This window comes from Aquarana catesbeiana, linkage group LG04 (assembly GCF_042186555.1).
Source record: "Aquarana catesbeiana isolate 2022-GZ linkage group LG04, ASM4218655v1, whole genome shotgun sequence".
Lineage (NCBI taxonomy): Eukaryota > Metazoa > Chordata > Amphibia > Anura > Ranidae > Aquarana > Aquarana catesbeiana.
The window spans coordinates 489,759,965-489,784,328 of NC_133327.1; the positions used below are offsets into that span (position 1 = coordinate 489,759,965).

Sequence of the window (24,364 nt, forward strand, 5' to 3'; positions counted from 1 at the left end):
GCTCAAGATTTTCCCTGAACAGCAGGCCCGGGAGTTAGCCAACCTGCCGGCGGCTTTGTTTTTTGCAGTTGACGCAATCAGAGATTCTATCCTCAGACCTCTCGCCTTATGCTTGGGTTGGTGCATATGCGTAAAACCTTATGGTTGAAAAACTGGTCAGCCGAAACACCATGTAAAAAGCTCCTGGCTGGGTTTCCCTTTCCATGGTGCAAGGCTATTTGGGAAGGATTTTTTACAATTATATCCAAAAAATTTCAAGTGGAAAAATTACCCTTTACCAGTTAAGAAAAGGAGTAAACGTCCCTCATTTAAAAGGGCTCTTTCTCCAGTGCTAGGGGCATCAGCCTCCAGGCAGTCGCGACGGCCTCCACCATCAGGTTCAAGAGGAAAAATTTAGAGTCAACCTCAGGGACAAAAGAACTCTAGGCTACAAACTAGAGTTCCGAGAATTCCCGTCTCCTCGTTTCCTCAGGTAAAATGTTCAGAAGACTCAGAGAAAAAGAAGGCTCTCTTTCAAGCGTTGGAGCAACTTTTGTCGTAAAAAGTAATGGTGGTTCCCATGCAAGAGCAGGGATTGGGATTTTATTCAAACCTTTTTTACGGCACCAAAACCAAATGGAGATGTCAGACCCATCCTAGATTAAAAGATCTAAACCGGTTCCTAAAGATTAGATCTTTTCGCATGGAATCAATCCGATCAGTACTCTCCATCCTACAAGGAGGAGAACTTCTGGCATCAATAGACATCAAGGATGCATACCTGCATGTACCTATTTTCCCCACTCATCAGAAAATATCTGCGGTTTGAAGTGGAAAAACGTCATTTTCAGTCTGTAGCTCTGCCTTTCGGTCTAGCTACTGCACCTCGGGTGTTTACAAAGGTCCTGTCTCCTCCTCTGGCCGGATTAAGAGCACAAGGTATAACGAATATAGCATACCTAGACGACCTGCTCTTAATAGACCGGTCGGTAGCCCGCTTAGACCAAAGCTTGGTCACCACAGTCAACTGGAACACCTAGGTTGGGTCCTCAACCTAGAGAAGTCTTCTTTAAAACCAGTAAGTAGGCTAGAGTACTTGTGTCTATTCATTGATACAACCCAGAAGAGGGTGTTTTTACCCCAGGCAAAAATCAGTGCCATAAAGGAGCTGGTTCAGGTAGTCAGGGCAAAAAAGGGAACTTCTATTTGCTTTTGTATGAGGTTGTTGCGAAAGATGGTGGCTTCACTCGAAGCAGTTCTATGCCCAGTTCCATTCAAGACTGTTGCAAAACAGTATCCTGTCTGCTTGGAACAAAACTATTCAAGCTTTAGACTTGCCAATGCGGCTGTCCCCAAGAGTGACCAAAGCCTCACTTGGTGGTTATTAACCCAGAATCTGCTGAAAGGAAAATCCTTAAGACCAGTCATCTGGAAAGTGGTAACAACGGATGCCAGCTCATCAGGCTGGGGAGCAGTACTAGAAAAGACAACTGTCCAAAGAACTTAAAGAATCTTGCCCATCAATAACCTAGAGATTAGAGCTGTACGTCTGGCTCTAAAGGCCTGGACTTTCAGGTTACGCGATTGTCCTGTCGGGATTCAATCCGACAATGCCATAGCTGTCGCCTATATCAATCACCAAGGGGGCACCAAAAGTCTCTCAGCACAGAGAGAGGTGAACCATATTCTAAATTGGTCAGAAAAGAATGTTCCATGCCTTTTTGCAATCTTCATTCTGGGAGTAGAGAAATGGCAGGCGGACTACTTAAATCACTAGCAGTTATTCCCAGGGGGATGGTCTCTTCACCCCGACATATTTTGGGCTGTTTGCCAAAGATCCCCATCCGGACTCTGGACATGGATTTTCTAGCATCCAGGTTCAACACGAAGTTGGTCAACATTGTGGCCAGAACAAGGGATCCATTCGCATGCAGAACAAATGCGTTGGTGACCCTATGGGATCAGTTCTCACTGATCTATGCATTCTCCCCTATTCAGTTGCAGCCTCGACTTCTTTGCAGGATCAAGCTGGAAAGAAAGCCGATAATTCTGGTGGCACCACCATGGCCCAGAAGGCCATGGAACGCAAAAATCGTAAAGATGGCAGTGGAAGGCCCATGGTCCCTCCCACTACAGCCAGATCTGCTCTCTCAGGGACCCATATTCCATCCTTCCTTATGGTCTCTAAATTTAACGGCTTGGCTATTGAAACCCACATTCTAAAGAAACGTGGGCTTCTCCAGGTCAGTTATCTCTACCCTGATTAATGCTAGGAAGCCAGCTTCCAGAACTATATATTATAGAGTCTGGAAGGCTTATGTTTCCTGGTGTGAATCCAAGGGTTGGCACCCTCGGAGATATCTATATAAAGTGATCTTGCGCAATAAATAAATATCACTGTAAAATACTGTGGTAAAATAACCCAACAAAATATATCACTAAAAAAGAAAAAATACTGTATATAAAAGAATATCTCCACGTGAAGTGATGATGAATAAAAATATAGATGTGCAAAAATGCAATAAAGATTCCAAAATATTCCTGAATCACGTGAAAAAGTATTAAATCAGACAAATGTAATATATCACAAAGATGTAAATAAATCACACAAATGTATAATGAGGCTAAATAGTCCCCTAAAGTGAATAAAGTGTAAAGCTTCTGCCGTCTTCACAAGTTGATGGATCTGATATATGTGATGTTGGATGTTAGCCCCAGATGTTCCTAGGTATTCCACAGATAGCCTCTTAATGCTAAAGTCTCCCAGAACTCTCACCTTAATTATAGAAGTAAATCGCATCCATAAGCAATAAAGGGTCTCCACTATCGTCTAGGGGTACTTCTTTCAGATATGCACACTGCAGATGAGCTCATAGGTATTCCTCCAATGGACAAAGTAATCCACTCAGTTGCCCCAATTTTAATCCAGTACACAATGCCTTAGTGTAAGATAAGGCAAACAAAAACAAAGAAGCCTCCAATAGTGTAGTGTGTTATGGGCCAAACAAGATATTTATAAGTACCCAGGTGGACTCTTACATTTAAAAACTTGTAAAACAGACAGAGAACAAAATCGGCGTTGTTCAGCGCCTTCTTACATCACATTCGGGTGTGCGTCTATTCCGGCTAATCCCTATGCGTTACGTCACGTCTCGTAACTTCATCTGGGGCTAACATCCAACAACACATATATCAGATCCATCAACTTGTGAAGACGGCAGAAGCTTTACACTTTATTCACCACTTTAAGGGACTATTTAAATGTAAATTATACATTTGTGTGATTTATTTACATCTTTGTGATATATTACATTTGTGTGATTTATTACTTTTTCACGTGATTCAGGAATATTTTGGACACTTTATTGCATTTTTGCACATCTATATTTATATTTATCATCACTTCATGTGGAGATATTCTTTTATATATTTTTTCTTTTTTAGTGATATGTTTTGTTGGGTTATTGTACCACGGTATTTTACAGTGATATTTATTTATTTATTGCGCAAGATCACTTTATATAGATTTTACATGTTTTGGTGTTTTGTGATACACCTCTAGGTTTTGCTGCATTAATTACACTTTTTTCACTTGTCACTAGCCACATTCACTACTTACCTTCAATAGCGCGAGAGACACTTTCACTTTTTACCCTCTGAGATATATCATAGGCAGAATTCTTGCCTTTCTACAATTAGGGGTAGAAATGAAATTGGCCTTAAGTACTATTAAAGGCCAAGTCTCAGCTTTATCGGTCTTATTTTAAAGACCACTTGCTACTCATTCTTTAGTCCGGGGCTTTATACAAGGGGTGACGCGGCCTAATCTGCCCGTCAAACCTTCCTTGAACCCTTGGGACTTAAACTTAGTTTTGTCTGCGTTACAAAAACAGCCATTTGAACTGATACAACAAATTCCTCTAGTCCTTCTGACAAGGCGCATTCTACCAAGTCGGTTAGTGCCTCTTGGGCAGTGCATCATCAGGTCTCCATGGCTCAAATCTGTAAGGCCGCAACTTTGTCTTCAGTGCATACATTCACAAAATTTTATCAGGTGGATGTAAGGAGATATGAGGATATCGCCTTTGGGCGCAGTGTGATGCAAGCAGCAGTATAGATCCTCAAGTCTGGGTTTACCCTGCGGGTTGTTTCTTCCACCCCTCAAGTGGCATTGCTATGGGACATCCCATTAAGCAATTACTTAAGGCTCTGTGTCCCATGATGTACGATAAAGAAAATAGGATTTATTACAGCTTACCTGTAAAATCCTTTTCTTGGAGTACATCATGGGATACAGAGGTCCCTCCCCTCTTTTTTGGGATTTGAGTATATTGCTTTGCTACAAAAACTGATGTGCTCCTGGAAGGAGGAGGGGTTATATAGGGAGTAAACTTCCTTTGATTGGGTTTACCAGTGTCAACACCTGAAGGTGGCCTATAACCCATTAAGTAATTACTTAAGGCTCTGTGTCCCATGATGTACTCCAAGAAAAAGATTTTACAGGTAAGCTGTAATAAAAATCCTATTTTTATACACTTGAGAAGTAGGTCAGTTACCACATGAACAATGACCCAAATATTTACCCAAAACATCACACAGTGGTTTAGATAACGAGGTACAGCTGACTCATGGCTAATCCCATCATAGAGAATTCATCAAGAGTTAGTCAAATTAGCCAACATATACTAAAAAACATTAAGTTGGGGGCGTGGCTAAGCTGGAGACCTGAACGGACGCGTGTGAGCTGAGCTCCGCTATTACCTGCTGATTTTATCCGAAAAATTAAGAGATTGCACATACCTGCAAAGCCCGCAGTGTACCACATACCCAGGGGGACCTCGGGGTATGAGAAAAGGGAAGACTGGGACAGGGAGAAGAGGCACCGCTGCTCCTAAATCCTCTCCAAAGCAACAGAAGCAGGCCTCCACGTGGAGCTCAAACATGGCGACACAGACGGCACCGGCGGACCCGTCCACTCTGGAGGAAGATCGCTTTACAGCCCTTATGCAGGCCATCCCCAGTTGCAAGACTACCCTTACGGAGAAGATTGATCTCCTCCAGACTGATGTGGGGCTGATGAGGAGAGACATGGACCGTTTCCGTGACCGACTCGGCGAGGCGGAACGCCGGGTGGGTGAGGTGGAGGACAACACACGAGACCACCGGGGAGTCCATCCGCACCCTGCAGGTAAATGTGAGAGCGCTGGAATCCCGAGCTGAAGACAGCGAAAACTGGAGCAGGAGGAACAACCTCAGAGTGGTTGGATTACCGGAGGGAGCGGAGGGAAACGATCCTACCTTCACGGAACGGCTCCTGCATACCCTGCTACCAAGAGCACAGTTCTCCCCGCATTTCGTGGTGGAGAGAGCCCACAGAATGCTGGCTGTCCACGGCCCACAGAGCTCCCCCCCATGTACTGTTATATTCCGACTCTTAAACTTCCGTGACAGGGACCTGGTTCTTCGCGAAGCACAGAAAATCGACAAGCTCCGGTTCGAGAACACCAAATTAATGATCTTCCCGGACTTCTCCGTAGAAACACAGAGGCTCAGGCGTACCTTTGACCACATCAAGTCCATGCTGCAGACGAGAGGAATGAAATACAACATGCTGTTTCCCGCACGCCTCCGAGTTATTGATGGCGAGTCTACTAAATACTTCACCTCTCCGGAAGACGTCTCGCAATGGCTTGACAACCTACCCAGAGTGAAGTAAATGTCTCCCCCTTTACTTCTGCAATATATGCTACACACCCTGTTTAAAGCAATGCCCCAATCGTGCCCATGTTGAGGATCTTTACCATGGCGGGGCCCGTAATGCACACTTGGCGCTCTTTACCGGCCAGATAACTGAACACGTTCCATGGGTGCCTCCTATCCCTCTTCCTCACCCTGTTTTGACGCTCCGGGGACATTAAGGGCCCCCTGGGTGCCCTCCCTTCCAAGAGATGTAAGCTTGGTTTCTGGCCGGGTGTCCCGGGGCCCCCGAATGACCGCTATATACCCCAGGAGGAGCACTCAACCCACATTATGGCTGCCCTTCCCATGCTGCATCTTGAAATGGGAATACCCTTCCAATGGAATGAACTCAACTGAAACCCCATTGTCATTGTGGCAGTGGGGGAGACCTGTTGACTCCCTATAACCCTGCACGGTCATGGTCTACCCTAGGATGGAATACACAAGAGCAGCTACCTCTATGTTCCTCACAAACGCTTGGCATCACATACAATGGAGACGGGATGGGCCAGTACCACCTCCTTTTCATAGCTGAGGGCATCCCATGAAACTTGGCATATACCTGTGGGGCTGGAGCTCAGTTTGCAAATAAAAGAAAAACTTTATCTTTTTATTCTGTTATTTTCTTCCAGTTCTAAAAATGATGACTGTTACTCTGCATCATACGCAATCTCGAGACTTATGTTACAATATCCACGCAGGCTACCTAGGCTATGGCCTGCGGACTCTTGGTTCACATGGTTATTAAGTACTGATTTTTCAGTTGCCAGCTCACTGTTCCTATAGGAGAACTTCCTACACTGAGAGGGGACTATTAGTTGTGTTAGTGGGGTTGTGGGGAATAAGCAATCCATGTTTTCTTTTCTAATGGCAGTGTGGGGTGGGGGGGAGGGGTTTGGTTACATGCCTTTTTCTTTTATGTTTTCCCTTTTTATTTCTGTTGCTGGTTTTGATTGGTAAATGCAGTGGTTCCTCTTGTAAGATGATGCACCTGGGATTTGGTTTGTTGGTGGGCGGTGGGTCGGGGTGCATGTGAGTCTGGTCGCAGGTGAGGTTGACATCCCCCCTTGGGTTTTGGAACACATACATATCCTGTAGCTAAAATATGCAGACTCGTTAAATGGCTCCCATAAGAATTGTCTCCTGGAACGTCAGGGGCCTTCATGACAAGATTAAACGTTCCCTTGTCATGGCCTTCCTTAAACAGCACAACCCGCAAATATGCATCCTGCAGGAGACCCATCTGGTAGGCAGCAGGGTCATGAGCCTCAAAAAACCATGGGTCGGACATTATTACCACGCTACCTACTCCAGCTATGCTAGAGGGGTTAGCATCCTGGTGCATAAGTCCCTGACCTTTGAATTATTGGATGTGAAACTTGATCCAGGGGGCAGGTATGTGTTAATGCACGCAATAACTGATACGCTTGACATGCTTATAGTAGGAGTGTACATATCTCTGCCTGCTACCACCTCACTGTTGAAGATGCTGGTCCCAATTATGTCTAATTATGCAACTGATAATATTTTTGTGGCCGGGGACTTTAACATGCTTCCGAGTCCTTCTCTAGACAAGTTGGCTGCGGGTGGTGCCACGGGATCCCCCTTGTCCAGTTGGGCCTCCCTGTATGGTTTGAAGGATGTCTGGCGGTGGAGGCACCCGGAGGAGCATGCCTTCACCTGTCACTCAGCCACACACCATACCCTCTCGTGGATAGACCTGGTCTATGCTAGCCCTGGGATACTGTCGAGGGTGTGCGGGGTCGAGATGATTCCACAAGGCATATCCGATCACGCTTCCCTACTCTGCTGCCTTCAGACGCAAACTCCGGCGTCCGAGAAGGTGGGTGTGGCGTCTCTCCCAATACTGGATCTCAGACCCAACTTTATAGACTCTATAGACTTTGAAATGGCCAAGCATATATCTGAGTTCTGGCTGCTGAATGACCGCATGGCTTCTCCTGAGGGAGTCTGGGATGCATTTAAAGCACATGTCTAAGATAGCTTCCAGTCATCCTTCTCAAGAACACGCCGGGACGCAGCCGTGACTATAGAAGAGGCTGAGTCTAAAGCTTGCTCCCTTGAGTCCCAATATGTCTTAACTAAAAACCCGATTACCTGTTTGGACATGCAGGCCGCCTATCGGGAGGTGACCCTGCTGAGGGTTGCCAAGGCCAAAAAACGCCAATTGGCGCAAACACAGTGCATTTTTGACCAAGGAGAAAAGACTGGCAGACTCCTAGCTTGGCTGGCTAGGGAACAACAGCAGGTTACCAGTATAGCCCGCATCAACGACGAAATAGGGGTGGTGGTGAAAGATCCCCAGGCCATTAATGCCCGCTTTGCCTCATACTACAAATACCTATATGCCTCTAGAGCGACATACACCACTGAGGAACTAAGTTGCTACTTGGACCAAATTACTTTCCCCAAACTCACTGATGCGGACAGAGACAGACTGGACGGGCCAATTACACTCAAGGAGATACAGCAGGCTTTGGGTGCCCTACAGGCAGGAAAGACCCCTGGGGCCGATGGGCTACCAACTGAATTCTACCGCCAGTACGGCGAACAACTGCTACCCAAATTACATGACATGATATCTCAGGCCTTGGAGGGGGGAGCTCTCCCGGTCTCTATGGCTGAGGCTGTGGTAATCCCCAAGCCTGATAAAGACCCAGAGTTGTGCACATCCTACCGGTCCATATCCTTGCTTAATGTTGACATTAAGATACTTGCTAAGGTCTTGGCCGGTAGGATGAATGAGGTCATGAGGTCATCCTCACTCTGGTCCACGAGGATCAATCTGGGTTCATGCCAGGTAAAGGGACAGATATTAACCTCAGGAGGCTGTATGAGGTCCTGGCCTCGGTGGGTTCTCTCACTCCATCGGATGCGGTGGCCTCCCTTGATGCCGAAAAGGCATTCGATACGGTGGAGTGGGACTATCTGTGGGAGGTCCTGCGTAGATTTGGCTTTGGGCCCAACTTTGTCTCTTGGATTCGGGCCCTGTACAGCTCTCGGAAGGCCAGAGTGAGAACCGGGTCCACCCTATCCCTACCCTTCCAGCTCTGTAGAGGCACGAGACAGGGTTGTCCCCTGTCTCCAACCCTCTTTGCGTTGCCCATTGAGCCGATGGCGATCCTTCTGCGCTCTTCGAAGGCGGTGGATGGAATCCCCATGGGCACGATACAAGAAAAGATCTCTCTCTACGCCGACGATACCCTTTTATATCTGAGGAACGATAGAGATTCCCTGGGTGTGGCCCTATCCATAATAGACACATTTGGCAGATTCTCAGGGATATGTATTAACTGGGGGAAGTCTGTTCTGTTCCCGCTATCCCCCGCAGAAGTAGCTATACCGACTAACACATCACTACAGATAGTTTCCCAGTTTAAATACCTGGGGGTCAACATCCAAAAAGATTTGTCAAAGTATATTGTCCTTAACCTGACACCGGTGATCTCTTCCCTATCCAGGAGATGCAATGAATGGAAAAGACTACCCCTCACACTAGTTGTTAGGGTTAACTTAATTAAAATGACAATTCTTCAAAATTTCTCTACTTTTTTAGGCAAACCCCAGTCCCTATACCGCTGGCCTTTTTTAAAAAACTGGACAGGATAATTACATAATTTCTCTGGCAAGGCACTATGCCAAGAATAGCAAAAACGGCCCTGCAGCTCCCAATGTCTCTGGGTGGCCTGGCCCTGCCCTGTTTTATTAAATATTATTGGGCTGTGGTCCTGGTCACGGTCCATTGGTGGCTCTCTGAGGACCTGGTCAACCCGGCAGCTACTCTTGAAGCAGCTCTCTTGGGATCCTATGCTGAGCTAAGGAACCTGGTACACCAGGGACCGCGGTCCAACCCTCGCCTCACTGCCCCTATGGGCACCACGCTAAAAGTGTAGGATGCTGTGCTGTCCAGGGTGGAGAAGCCTGACACTTGGTCCCCACACACCCCACTATGGGGGAACCCTATACTGTCTCATTTCAACACCATCCCTGACCCAGTGATTTGGGCACAGTATGAAATTAAAACCTTAGGTGACATTGTGTCTGACGTGAAGCTGCTCAGGTTCGATGACCTTAAAAGAACCTGGACTTTGCCTAACCGTATGTTCTTTAGATACTTGCAGTTACGTCATGCCTATCAAGCCTAATTCCCGCAAGCTATTAATTTGAAGGTGCATGCAGTTGAGGCCTCTCTGAGAGCCCCAGGATCAGGTGGAATTCTTTCCACTCTATATTCTATCTTGGCGGGCCTAGACATCTCTAAGGTCTCCCAGCTATTTTCAGTGTGGCAAGCGGACATCCCGGAGATGGCTGACGACGACTGGGAGGAGGCCATACAGCAGTACATCCCATTAATGGTCTCAGCCAGAGACCGCTTAATACAGCTGAAGTTCCTACACTGGGTCTACTACTCCCCAGAGAGGCTCGCTAGAATCTACCCGGATAGACGGTGAACATGCCACAGATGCAACACTGAGGTCGGATCCTTTTTCCATGTAGTGTGGTCGTGCCCGCAGATTACGCCCTTCTGGATGGGCGTTGTGGGGGGTGATCAACTCTGTAGGCAAATTGAGAGTCCCCTGTGACCCATTACCACTGTTACTAGGTGTCTGTGACACACTGGTAGCCCCACAATCCAAAAAAACTCTTTGTATTTTCCACGGCCTTCTACGTTGAGGAAAGCAATCGCACTGCATTGGAACAAGCCTATTCCACACACGGTACAACAATGGCAGACCCTGATAGACCTGGCACTACCACTATATAAGCTGACATATATGGGATGTAATTGCCCCAAAAAGTTTGACAAACTATGGGCAGCATGGGTACGTGAGTGGAGGCGCCGCAAAAACGCCGCAAAAACGCTGCTCAAAAACGTGGCAAGCATGAAAAAAAAACCTCCAAAAACGCTCAAAAGCAACATGCATAGGTGTGAATCGAGCCTAAGGCCTGATCCACACCTATGCATTTTTAGTGCTTTTTGCATTTTGCAGATCTGCGCTACAGTCCATTTAACATTGTTTCCTATGAAACACATTCTGTAGTGCAAATCTGCAAAATGCAAAAAGCACTAAAAATGCATAGGTGTGAATCAGGCCTTACATCCAGCTCTAAGGCTGGATTCACACCTATGCAGTTTTAGTGCTTTTTGCATTTTGCAGATTTGCACTACAGAACGTGTTCCATAGGAAACCATGTTAAATGGACTGTAGTGCAAATCTGCAAAATGCAAAAAGCACTAAAACTGCATAGGTGTGAATCCAGCCTAAGGCTGGATTCACACCTATGCATGTTGCTTTTGGGCGTTTTTGGAGGTTTTTTTTTCATGCTTGCCACGTTTTTGAGCAGCGTTTTTGCCGCGATTTGCGTTTTGCGTTTTTTTTTTTTTTTTTTTACAGTTTTTTTTTTACAGTCTAAAAAAAAATTTAAAAAAAATAAAAAAAAAAAAAAAACGGCAAAAACGCACCAAAAACGCATCAAAAACGCTGGAAAAACGGTGCACTTGCGTTTTTGATGCTTGTCCATTGAATTCTATTACATGCAAAACGCTGCATTTTGCATGAAAAAAAGTCCCTGACCCTTTCCAAAAATGCAGAGAAACAAAAAGGCATTGATGTGAACATGTTCCATAGGAACCCATGTTAAAAAATTCCCGTGCATTTCTGCAAAATGCAAAATGCATCAAAAAACGCGCTAGTGTGAATGGAGCCTAAGGCTCCATTCACACCTATGCATGTTGCTTTTGAGCGTTTTTGGAGGTTTTTTTTTCATGCTTGCCACGTTTTTGAGCAGCGTTTTTGCGGCGTATTTGCCGCGATTTTGCCGCGATTTGTGTTTTGCGTTTTTTTTTTTTTTTTTTTTTACAGTTTTTTTTTACAGTCTAAAAAAAAAAAAAAAAACGACAAAAACGCATTAAAAACGCACCAAAAACGCTGCAAAAACGCTGCAAAAACGGTGCACTTGCGTTTTTGATGCTTGTCCATTGAATTCTATTACATGCAAAACGCTGCATTTTGCATGAAAAAAAGTCCCTGACCCTTTCCAAAAATGCAGAGAAACAAAAAGGCATTGATGTGAACATGTTCCATAGGAACCCATGTTAAAAAATTCCCGTGCATTTCTGCAAAATGCAAAATGCATCAAAAAATGCGCTAGTGTGAATGGAGCCTTAGGCTCGATTCACATCTATGCATATTGCTTTTTAGCGTTTCTGCAGTGTTTTTTTTGTGGTGCTTGCCGCGTTTTTGAGCAGTGTTTTTACAGCGTTTTTGCCGCGTTTTGCGTTTTTGTTTTTTTTTACAGTTTTTTTTTAGACTGTATACAGTCTAAAAAAAAAAAAAAAAGGCAAACACGCAAAACGCTGTAAAAACGCTGTAAAAACGTTGTACTTGCGGTTTTGATGCTGGTCCACTGAATTCTATTACATGCAAAATGCTGCATTTTGCATGAAAAAAAGTCCCTGGCCCTTTCCAAAAACGCAGAGGTACAAAAATGCATTGATGTGAACATGTTCCATAGGAACCCATGTTAAAAAATTCCCATGCATTTCTGCAAAATGCATCAAAAAACGCGTTAGTGTGAATGGAGCCTAAGGCTGGATTCACACCTAGGCAGTTTTAGTGCTTTTTGCATTTTGCAGATTTGCACTACAATCCATGTAACATGGTTTTCTATGGAACACGTTCTGTAGTGCAAATCTGCAAAAGGCACTAAAACTGCATAGGTGTGAATCCAGCCTAAGAGAAAATAACTCCCATAGTGCTCACTAAATGGTTTTATTGTACAAAATAAAAAGTTAAAAACACTGACAAAGTTTGTGGAGAAATAGCGCATATATATTTGTAGAGTTGGGCGAATGGTTCGGGCTGAGCAAAAGCTCAGCCTGAACATTGCCTGTTCGCCTGTTTAGTGACCACCCGAATTTATAGGGTGTTCGATGGGTGTTCGCCCCGCTGGAAGCCCTGCAATGCACTGCGTGCTGGACAGTGCATTCTGAGCCCTGATTGGGCAAATCCTTGCCTAATAAGGGCACAGTGAATTGCTGGTTGTTAAGGGGCAGCCAGGAATTCGGCCACGGTGTCCTTAACAACTGATGAGTCATCAGCTGTCGATGGGCTTCCCCACTGACAGCTGAATAAAGAATAAAATTTTTAAAAAGTGAAAAAAAAAAAGTAGTGGAAGGGCCTGGTATAGATTCTAGGGAGAACCCCACGCCATTTAAAAATAAAAACGGCGTGGGCCCCCTAAAACCCATAGCAGACCCTTATCGAGCAAGCGCCCCTCCCCCCTCCTCCTCCTGAACCATACCAGGCCACATGCCCTTGTCCCCATGTTGATGGGCAGGCAGACTAAGGGGACCCCCCAGGCACCATATTTAAAGGAATTTTTCATTTTTAGTGTTGCTCTTCATCTTTAAAATCACTGCTCCTGTAAAAACAATATTTTTAAAAACATTTTGTGCATTGATACATGTCTCCCAGGGCAGTACCCAGACCCCCATACCCTTTTGATGGCCAATTACTTGCATATAAGTCTTCAAAATGGACTTCAGGTCTCATAGACTTTAATAGGGTTAAATAGGTTTCCCCGATCGGGTCAGAACTTTTCCTCTGTTCAAGAGTTCTGGTACGAACCGAACAGGGGGGTGTTAGGCCCATCTCTATATACATGTAATCCGTCAAGGCACATCACAGGACAATGCAGAACACACTCCCCTGGCTTGCACAGCGTTATGACGTCATCAAGATAGGGCTCCATCTTAAGGGAGCAGTTGCCACCCCTCAAGCAAAAAAGCTCTTTTGGAAAAAATCTCCACCAACCCTCAAGCAAAAATTACCCCCTAATAAAAATCCTCCCATGAAAATATATATTACCCCTCCAATCAAAATCATCTTTGCCCCCATGAGCAGTGCTGTGTCTGACGTCTATGTTGGCTTATTACTGTTATGTAGTTAAAATGCATCATCCATGGCTCTGCAGAGACTCTCGCATACTGCTAAAATGTGAGACATATCTGGCCAAATACACAAAGCAAGAGACATTAGGCGCATTGTCCCAATGCCTGAGCCTAGGCCTTGCATTGTGACTGTCACACTCATACAGCCATAGTTGACAAATAATGTGCTAACATTGTGCTATCACTGGAGCTTATATTGTATGTCAGCAACATGCAGATAGCCAGGTTCATACTCTGTACTAGTATATGACTGTGTGACCCTAACCCAGCCTTCTGAAGCCTTGCTAAAAACAATGTTTATGCTGAAACATATTAAAATACCATCTAAGTTGCATAAAAAAATCACACTTACACATAAAACGCATTTAGACTCTACAACAAAAATGATACTGTATATATCTCAGTTTACCATTCATCTGGAGGCTTAATTTCTTTTCTTTTTTTCAGGCTTTTTTTTCACTTTATTTTTACTTTGTGATCTTGCCAAAGGAAAAGAAGTGTGTGTGAACTGCAGAAGATCACCCTCTCCTCATCTTTATAACATAACAGGAGGTGTTTTGCAGTTCACAAAAATGAACTGGGCAGGACTGATAAGACTACTTGAGATAATACTGGATTTTTGGCAAAATCAATAAGTATTTTTTTGCACCTATCAAGCATATCATACAAAACACTTTCAATGGTATAGCAATAGACAAAAACATGTCCCCTTTAATGAGAGAAGTTTATTGCTAGGTGTTACATACACTTTAATTTAAAACATACAGTGCCATTTCAAATTTTTTTATTTTGTTTTGGGTAACTTTTCTAAAGCTGGCCATAGACAGTTCAAATGATGGTTCCTGCTGAACCATGTATAGGCAGGCTGAATATATTCAAGTTGATCGATCGATCAACTTGGGTACAACCAGCCTGTTAGATTTTACATGTGATTATTGCTGAAAGCTGTTATTGCCCCCAGCAAACATCACTGTGTTCTCCCGGCAGGGATGACTTGGCTCGGCAGGAGGGATTCAAGAAAGAATCAAGGAACAATCAAGCAAATTACCCCATCTAAGGCTGGCTTGAGATGACCATAAAAAAAAAAAAAAAAATGCCATCATTCTGCTAAGTCAAATTCTGAATCAGTATTAAGTTTGATGATGGCTAATTAGAAAGTCAAAGTTGTAAGACTGATAAAATCTAGCTCTGACAGTAAGCTGATATAGGTATTTAACCATATTTTCTCCAACAATGTTTTCCATCAGAAAAATCTGTATGTCTTAGCCCACTGTGCATGTTGATTTGCTTTCTGGAAACTAGAGGCCACCCTTCTCAATCTGAACTCTATACCTTTTTTCATCTTGGTGGTATATTGGGAGCTGTGCCTATACTGGAGATAATATTAAATCTTATTAAACCTTAAATCTTAGTACGGATGTGCCTATTTTAGATATAACCTGAGATACTCCTCTTTAAGATCAAAACTAATACAAATAATGTTTGAGAAAAACACCAGCACACTCCCACATATCTTGGAATATTTTGTCTTTGTGTTTTTCTTCCACAATTAGTGATCACATTTTGCTGGTATATATTTTTTCACAGATTTGACCAATTCCTATAAAGAAAGTATTGATACGTTCAACTCCATCCCAACAATCAGTGACTTGCTGAATGATGAGGATCTTTTGTATACCCTGAAAATAAAACTGGATCCTTGCCATCCCACTGTTAAAAACTGGAGGAACTTTGCAAGCAAATGGGGTATGAATTACGACGAGCTTTGCTTTCTGGAGCAGAAATCTGGAGCACAAAGTCCTACTATTGGCTTCTTGCTACGGAACAGTGAAAGGACTGTGGAGCAGTTGATAGACCTGTGTAAACTGTACAAGAGGGTTGATGTTCAGAAAGTGTTACTAAAATGGGTCAGTGTTGATTGGCCAATGAGGGTACATAAAATTTACAGGAGCAGTGTGTGAATAATTCTTTTGGATGAATGACATTTAAAAAAAATTAAATAATCTGTACTTTGACATTGTGATATATCTGTGTTGTCCGCTATGTTGTCTAGCGCATGTACAGAATCAGAATGCAGTGGGTTCTATTTATGAGTACTTGAAATGTATCCATGGTGTTTGTTGAAAATCCCTTCACAGTTCTGTAGAGCTTTGAAAATATTAATTTACGCAATTACATCCAGATAAATAGGGACCAATCTATGTAGTTTGTAAATTCAGAGCCGACTTTTATATCTTTTCTTTCTTTCTATTGCTTTTTTTTTTAATTCATCAGGGATGTTTAAATATTAAAGTGAACTTTGCTGACTTGGTGTTTAACCACTTCCCACCCAGCCTATAGCAGAATCACGGCCGGGAAGTGGTTCAGTTATCCTGACTAGGTGTCATATGACGTCAAGCAGGATAAGCCACGATCGCCCGCACGCGCGGGGGGAGGCATGCAGAATGGCGATCGGTGGTGTGGTGTCAGTCTGACACACCGCATCTCCGATCTAGGTAAAGGGCCAATGATGGTGGCTCTATACCACCTGATCAGCTGTGTCCAATCACAGCTGATCACAGTGTAAACAGGAAAAGCTGTGTATCGGCTTTTCTTCTACTCACACTGACAGACGCGAGTAGAGGAGAGCCAATCGGCTGCTCTCCTGACAGGGGGGGTCTGCAGTCTTTGATTATCAGTGCAGCCCCCCCGAGGATGCCCACCCATGGCCACTAGGGATGCCCACCCATGGGCAGCAAGGACGCCCACCAGGGATGACCACCAGATGAGCCCACCAGAGAAGGCAATCATTGCTGATTAGGGATGGCACTCTGTGCCCATCAGTGATGCCTGCCAGCACCTCTGATTAGTACTGCCTATCAGTGACGCCTATCAGTGCCCCCAGTACCCATGAGTGCTGCCTATACGTGCCCTCCAGTGCCATCTATCAGTGCCGTTTATGAGTGCCCATCAGTGCCACCTATCAGTGCCCATCAGTGCTGTTTATCAGTGTCGCATATACAGTATCTCACAAAAGTGAGTACACCCGTCACATTTTTGTAAATATTTTATTATATCTTTTCATGTGACAACACTGAAGAAATGACACTTTGCTACAATGTAAAGTAGTGAGTGTACAGCTTGTATAACAGTGTAAATTTGCTGTCCCCGCAAAGTAACTCAACACACAGCCATTAATGTCTAAACCACTGGCAACAAAAGTGAGTACACCCCAACGTGAAAATGTCCAAATTGGGCCCAAGGTTTCAATATTTTGTGTGGCCACCATTATTTTCCAGCACTGCCTTAACCCTCTTGGGCATGGAGTTCACCAGAGCTTCACAGGTTGCCATTGGAGTCCTCTTCCACTCCTCCATGACAACATCACAATGCTCCTGGATGTTAGAGAACTTGCGCTCCTCCACCTTCCGTTTAAGGATGCCCCACATATGCTTAATAGGGTTTAGGTGTGGAGATATGCTTGGCCAGTTCATCACCTTTACCCTCAGCTTCTCTAGCAAGGCAGTGGTTGTCTTGGAGGTGTGTTTGGGGTCGTTATCATGTTGCAATACTGCCCTGCGGCCCAGTCTCCAAAGGGAGGGGATCATGCTCTGCTTCAGTATGTCACAGTACATGTTGCCATTCATGGTTCCCTCAATGAACTGTAGCTCCCCAGTGCCGGCAGCACTCATGTAGCCCCAGACCATGACACTCCCACCACCATGCTTGACTGTAGGCAAGCCACACTTGTCTTTGTAATCCTCACCTGGTTGCCACCACCCATGTTTGACACCATCTGAACCAAATAAGTTTATCTTTGTCTCATCAGGCCACAGGACATGGTTCCAGTAATCCATGTCCTAATGCTGGCCATACACTATACAGAAAATCGGCCGAACCCATTTTCGAAAAACGAACGTTCGACCGTGACCGCAAACGATCGTGCCATCATATAATGACCGATAAATTGTTCAGTGGACATGAATAAATAATTTTTTGTTCGTTTTTTTACATATACCTAGTGCAGACAGTTCGGACGGGAAACACATTAACCTTGCAATTTATCGTACGTTCGGCAGAAATTTTCCAAACTTCCCGTTCGTTTTTTTCCCACAAAAACGTCACAAACGATTATCGATTTGTGCCCATTAACTTGCCGAAAAACGAACGAAGTGTCTATACGAACGATTTTTCGGACGATTTTTCGTATAGTGTATGGCCAGCATTAGTCTGCCTGTCTTCAGCAAACTGTTTGTGGGCTTTCTTGTGCATCATATTTAGAAGAGGCTTCCTTCTGGGATGACATCCATGCAGACCAATTTGATGAAGTGTGTGGCGTATGGTCTGAGTACTGACAGGTTACCCCCCACCCCTTCAACCTCTGCAGCAATGCTGGCAGCACTCATACATCTATTTCCCAAAGACAACCACGTGCACTCAACTTCTTTGGTCGACCATGGCGAGGCCTGTTCTGAGTGGAACCTGTCCTGTTAAACCGCTGTATGGTCTTGGCCACTGTGCTGCAGCTCAGTTTCAGGGTTGTGGCAATCTTCTTATAGCCTAGGCCATCTTTATGTAGAGCAACAATTCTTTTTTCACATCTTTAGAGAGTTCTTTGCCATGAGGTGCCATGTTAAACTTCCAGTGACCAGTATGAGAGCGTGAGAGCGATAACACCAAATTTAACACACCTGCTCCCCATTCACACCTGAGACCTTGTAACACTAATGAGTCACATGACACCATGGAGGGAAAAATGGCTAATTGGGCCCAATTTGAACATTTTCACTTAGTAGTGTACTCACTTTTGTTGCCAGCGGTTTAGACATTAATGGCTGTGTGTTGAGTTATTTTGAGGAGATAGCAAATTTATACTGTTATACAAGCTGTACACTCACTACTTTACATTGTAGCAAAGCGTGATTTCTTCAGTGTTGTCACGTACCTTACAGCGGAGCCCGAAATGATGAGGGTGGCCTCTTGCACGGTTCCAGGCCAAGCACCCCTGGTGGTGGGTACAGGGAGTGCGAGGGCAACAAAAGGGTGCAGGTGCCTGCAGGCAGGAGGCTGGAACTTGGAGATACAGGAACCTCTGCTGAGGAGATGTGGAAACTGATCACCAGACTTGTTCAGCGGGAGCCAGATCGGGATCAACTGCAGAATCAGGAACAGGCAGGAGTTGGCAACAGGTTGGCAGTGGGGTACTGAATCAGAAGGCAAAACCGTAGTCAGGAACAGGCAGAGGTTGGCAACAGACGGGCAGTGGGGTACAGAATCAGAAGGCAGAGCCGTAATCATAAGTCCGAGCCAAGGTCAGTATTGCAGGTAGAGGCAGGTTCAGCAGGCAGGGAAGATCCAAGAGAATGGTCAGGAGATAGCCGGGTTTTCAGGAACAAGGTCAATCAGGCAGAGTAACAACAGGAACACAGGGACAAGCTGATGCTAGGCAGACTCTCTGTTTATATAGGGTACTGTGTGCCAGGATTCGCGGCAGCATACGTGCGTGCGCATGCGCAGTAGCGCCTTAGCACATTGACGCATGCGCGTTAGCAAGTTGGCACTCACTGGTGCGCGTCAGCGCGTTCGCATGGAGGTGCCATTGTGCATGCCCACTCTGGATCTCATTTGTCTCTGGCTATGGTTCCGTGCATGCACATTGGCATTAGCGGAATGAGGGTTGGCAGCTGCTGCATGGAGTTGGGTGCTTGCTGTGTGAGTTCTCTGACAAGTGTTGACACATGAAAAGATATAATAAAATATTTACAAAAATGTGAGGGGTGTACTCACTTTTGTGAGATACTGTAAGTTTCACCTCATCAGTGACAATCAGTACTGCCTCAGCAGTGCCCATCAGTGAAGGAGAAAACTTAATTATTTAAAAAGTTTTGTAACAGAAATAAAGAAAAACTTTTTTTTTTTCAAAATTTTCATTCTTTTTTTATTTGTAGCACAAAAAATAAAAACCCCAGAGGTGATCAAATACCACTAAAAGAAAGCTATATTTATGGGAAAAAAATGATAAAAATGTTGTTTGGATACAGCGTCGCATGACCACACAATTGTTATTCAAAATGTGAGAGTGCTGAAAATTGGTCTGATTGTACAATCTTCTATAGATCTACCAACAACTATGTAATGCAAGTGCCCACCTGACTGAATACTAATTGATTAGATAGATTGATTAGGCAAGTCTTTATATTACACAGTTTTGGTATTCCTAAAGTTGACTGTATGCATATTGTATGATCAGACTGTGGCGTATATCCCTAAAATTTCTAGGGCCATCATCGTTATCCTTGTATCACTACTTAGTGAGTGACCTTATAGAAGTGTGCAGCCAATGACGCCTTTATACTTGGTTTTGATTACTGACACACTAGATAGTAAAGTCAGAATCACAGAAACCGCACTTTAAAAATCGAGTCATCGATTAGCAGCTCCAATTATTTTGTCCTTACAGGATTCCTTTAAAGGTTCCAAATCTAAAGTCTGTCAGATTTGCGTCTGGAAAAGTCCGCTAAAGGTTCGGCGGAGCCCACACACGATTGGATTGTCCGCCAGATTTGGTCCATCTGCGTTCGTTGGACCAGTCCGGTCGAAAAGTCCGACCGTGTGTACGCGGCATAAAAGGATGGTCTCTCTTGGAGTCTGGAGTCAATCAGAATGGCAAACATGATCAACTTCTCCAGATCTGTAGGTATGTCTCGGGCTGATATCTCCTAGCGACTTCTGCTGCCAGAGTACAAAATTCAATGGCGTAATCAACAATAGTTCTCTGTTTGATGGACATGAGGCTCTAGGCAGCAGAAGTGGAGCGAGCAGGAACATCAAATACTCTTTTAAATGAAGCCACAAACTCTGGGTAACTCAGGACAATGGGTTTTTGCATCACCCATAGAGGGTTTGCCCAAGCCAAGGCTCTATATCAGAAAGCAAATAAATGATGAAGCCTACTTTGCTTCTGTCCATGGGGAATGCCTGGGGCAGCATCTCAAAGTATATCCCAACCTGGTTGAGAAACCCTCTGCATTGAACTGGATCTCCCCCAAATCACTGGGGAAGCAGAGCGGAACCAGACATACCTCTTACAGAGATAATATTCGAGGCGGGTGCCTGCACAGAGACTTGTACCGGAACAGCCACGGTGGAAGGATCCAAGTGAGCAGTGCGAATCAGGAGCGTCTGTAACGCTATGGCAAACTGATCCATGCTCATTCAACCTGGAAAAATTATTACCACTAGATGAATAGCCTGTATCTTCTGAATTCATGGCCTTCGCCTACAGGAACCATGAATCATGTGGAGACAGAAAATGCTGCAAAAATCACACCTTTTAATATAGTGGCAAAAATGGTACAAATAGTAAACGTAGTCAAAACATAGCCAGGGTTCAGTAATCAAAGCTGGTAGTCAGTGCAAGCCAGTAGATCAGGAAACCAGAGATCAGCATAGTTGGAGACAGCAAACAGGATCAGGAACCAGAAGGGACGCCAGCAAGGTAAGTCTTTAACAGGAACACAGCAGAGAATCTTCAGATATGTTGACCAAGGCGAAGGCATGGGAGAAATGAACCAGGCAGTTTAAATAGCCAGAAGGGGCTGGCTGACGAGCAGTAAATGATCACCAGGTGAGGCACTGTGGAACGATGAGTGATGGCAATTAACCGACAGCTGAGCACTGAGAAGGGAGGGCTGAGCCCAGCCCTGACAGCTGCCCATGCCATTAGATAAGCTAATGATAGTATCATACTTTATAATATAGAATACGCAAATAATTAGAGAATCCACCTGATATATATATATATCCATGTGGGCAATTCAAACCATTGATGAACTAAAAATGTAAATTTTGGTTTTGGGGATAGTTGATATTTTATTGGATGTTAAAAAAAATTAGCTTACCTATGGAAAACAGATAATACATGGACAATAAGAATCGTTGTTGGTAAACTGCTACTTTACCAGGTCAAGTGAAACTATGAGGGTGAATCAGTTAAGGGAGTAGGCAGTGGAGGCTGGTGCTATATTTTTTTGGGGGGGCGGCAAACAATCCACCCGCTGCCACCCCCAGTCTGTCTGGTCACAGGCACCCCCCCTCCACCATCGGTCACCAGCCCCACACTTACCCCATCTAGGTCGCTTCCTACGGACGGCGTCTCCTCCTCCTGGTGCTTCACGGTTATTGTCACACAACTGGGTGGGCTTGGGGCGCAATGCCTCTGGCTCTAATCACATGCTTCTAAAAAAAAACAATAAAAAAAAAAAAAACTTTGGAATCTTTGCGTCCAGCGCCCCACATATCTGGGAGAAAGTAACCATTACTCCAGCCCAGCAGGGCTATAGATGTTTTTTTTTCCTGGGGAAAGTTCAGACATGGGCAGCCAAAGGAGAATAAATGTCAGTATGGCAAAAAAAAAAAAAAACAGTGGGAGAGGCTTAAAGGGGTTGTAAAGGTAAAATTTTTTTTAAAAAAAAATAACAAACATGTTATACTTACCTTCACTGTGCAGCTCGTTCTGCACAGAGTGGCCCCAAACCTGGTCTTCTGGGGTCCCTCGGCGGCTGTTTCAGCTCCTCCCCGCAAGCATTAACCACCTTAATGCGAGCTCCCTCGCATGGTGGTTAGTGCTTGCGGGCGCGCTCCCGTGATACAGCCGGCGGCTATAGCCGCTCACTGTATCACTCGGCCCCGCCCCCCAGCGCGCCGCGTCATTGGATGTGATTGACAGCAGCGCGAGCCAATGGCTGCGCTGCTTCCAATCCATCCACTGTAGCCAATCAGCGGCCAGGGTGAGCGGAGGAATAGATGTCGGGAACGAGAAGCTGACTTTCGAGGCGTCAGGTAAGTAAAACGGGGGGGCTGGGGGCGGCGGTATTGTCAGAAGTTTTTTCACCTTAATGCATAGAATGCATTAAGGTGAAAAAATTTTTACCTTTACAACCCCTTTAAACCCTGTCCATGATCATTTTTTGCCACATTCTTTGTATGTAAAACATGTGCTTTAAGTGGTTGTAAAGACTAAAGTTTTTTTTTTTTAACCTAATGCATTCTCTGCACTAAGGTAAAAGAAAAAACTTTTATGTGCAGCTTCCCCCTAACCCCCCTAAATACTTACCTGAGCCTGATCTCGATCCAGCACTGTGCCCGAAAGCAGCGACCCTGCTCTCTCTCTCCCTCCTCACTGGACTCAGTAAAAGCAGCAGAAGCCATTTGCTTCGGCTGCTGTCTTTCAAATCCAGACCTTGCACAAGGCAAGTAAGTATAACATGCTTGTTATTGGAAAAAAAAAGAACTTTCGCAATCACTTTAATTATTTTTTTAGAAGCAAGAGTCTAAGAGACACGTACAAACCTCAGCACAATCATTTGTAAAAAATAAATAAAAATGAAATCTTCCATTACATATGCTTTTCTGTACACAGCCTACCTTGTAGAAGTTCATCAACATAGTAATTACTGAGCAATCAGCAACTGCTGTACAATATAAAGAGTACAGGTCTCAGGAGTACAAAATACACAGTACAGTGTATAGGAATAAAGTACAGGATCAGGAGTGTGTAATGCATAGAGTACATGGGTCAGGAGTGCGTAATGTATGCAGCACACAGGTTAAGGAGTGCTTCATGTGCAGAATGTGAGGTTCAAAAATGCCATAACACCTAGAGTGTAAGGGTGCAAGGGGCATGTAATTCAATGAAGGCAGGGGCTAGGAGTATGTAACTTACAGGGAGCAGGGGACAGGAATGTATGATTCACAGAGTGCAGGCCTATTCTGCAATTAATATGCGAATAATGTGTACAAGCATGGTTTTGAATAGTTCCCCTGTGAACAAAGCTTGATTTAAATGACAGGGTAATTTACAATATAAGGAAATACATATGGAAATTGTTATTGAAAATGTTATACATATACTAACTGCAAGAATTTAAAAATATACTAAATGGCAGCTTAATGTTACATAGGGGGTGTGACCTATAATTATTTTCACGACTGTATGTGTTTTTGTAGCTGATGTCATCTACATTTATATTTATGTATTTAGTATACATGCCTCTAAATAAATACAGAACTCTACTTTTTAATTTTTACTTAAAGTGACCCTGTTAGCTCTGTTAATGTTTTGAAGCTAAATGTCCTTTTTAATAGCAAGCACAAGACTATTGATTGCTAACCTTTACTACCTTTGTTAAAGCCCAACTGGACAAACAAAAAAAATGATCCCATGCAGTGGGGCTGTGCCTGCACTGCCGGGTTAATTGCTCATTTTGGTCTAGGGCCAGTGGTCTCCAAACTCCGTCCTAAGGACCAGATGCAGCCTTTTGTTTGCTTTTATCCGGCCCTTGGGGCACTGCTCCTACCACTAATACAAGGCTCTCTTGATTCCACTGATATCAAGCACTATTCCTTCCACTGACACCAATGATGGGACACTATTCCTCTGACACCAATGATGGGACACTATTCTTTCCACTGACACTGACACCAATGATGGGACCAAGGAGGGGACACCATTGCTTCCACTACTACCATTGATGGGGTACTATTCCCTCCACTGACACCAATGATGGGACACTATTTATTCCACTGATACCAATGATGGGGAACTATTCCTCCAACTAATACCAATGATGGAGCACTATTCCTCCTTCTACTGATCTCAAGTTCTGAGACATTGTCTACTCTTACTGACCA

General features: G+C 44.3%; 1 protein-coding gene across 2 annotated transcripts in view; it reads left to right on the forward strand.

Moving 5' to 3' along the window:
• Positions 1–15,716, forward strand: part of EDARADD (EDAR associated via death domain) — a 180,236-nt gene extending 164,520 nt beyond the window's left edge. For both annotated transcript variants that reach the window (XM_073627659.1, XM_073627660.1), the window contains exon 6: positions 15,281–15,716. In XM_073627659.1, coding sequence (XP_073483760.1) covers positions 15,281–15,654 — 374 coding nt within the window. In that variant the 3' untranslated portion in view covers positions 15,655–15,716. The remainder of the gene's footprint in view (positions 1–15,280) is intronic.
• The last annotated feature ends 8,648 nt before the right edge of the window (positions 15,717–24,364 follow it).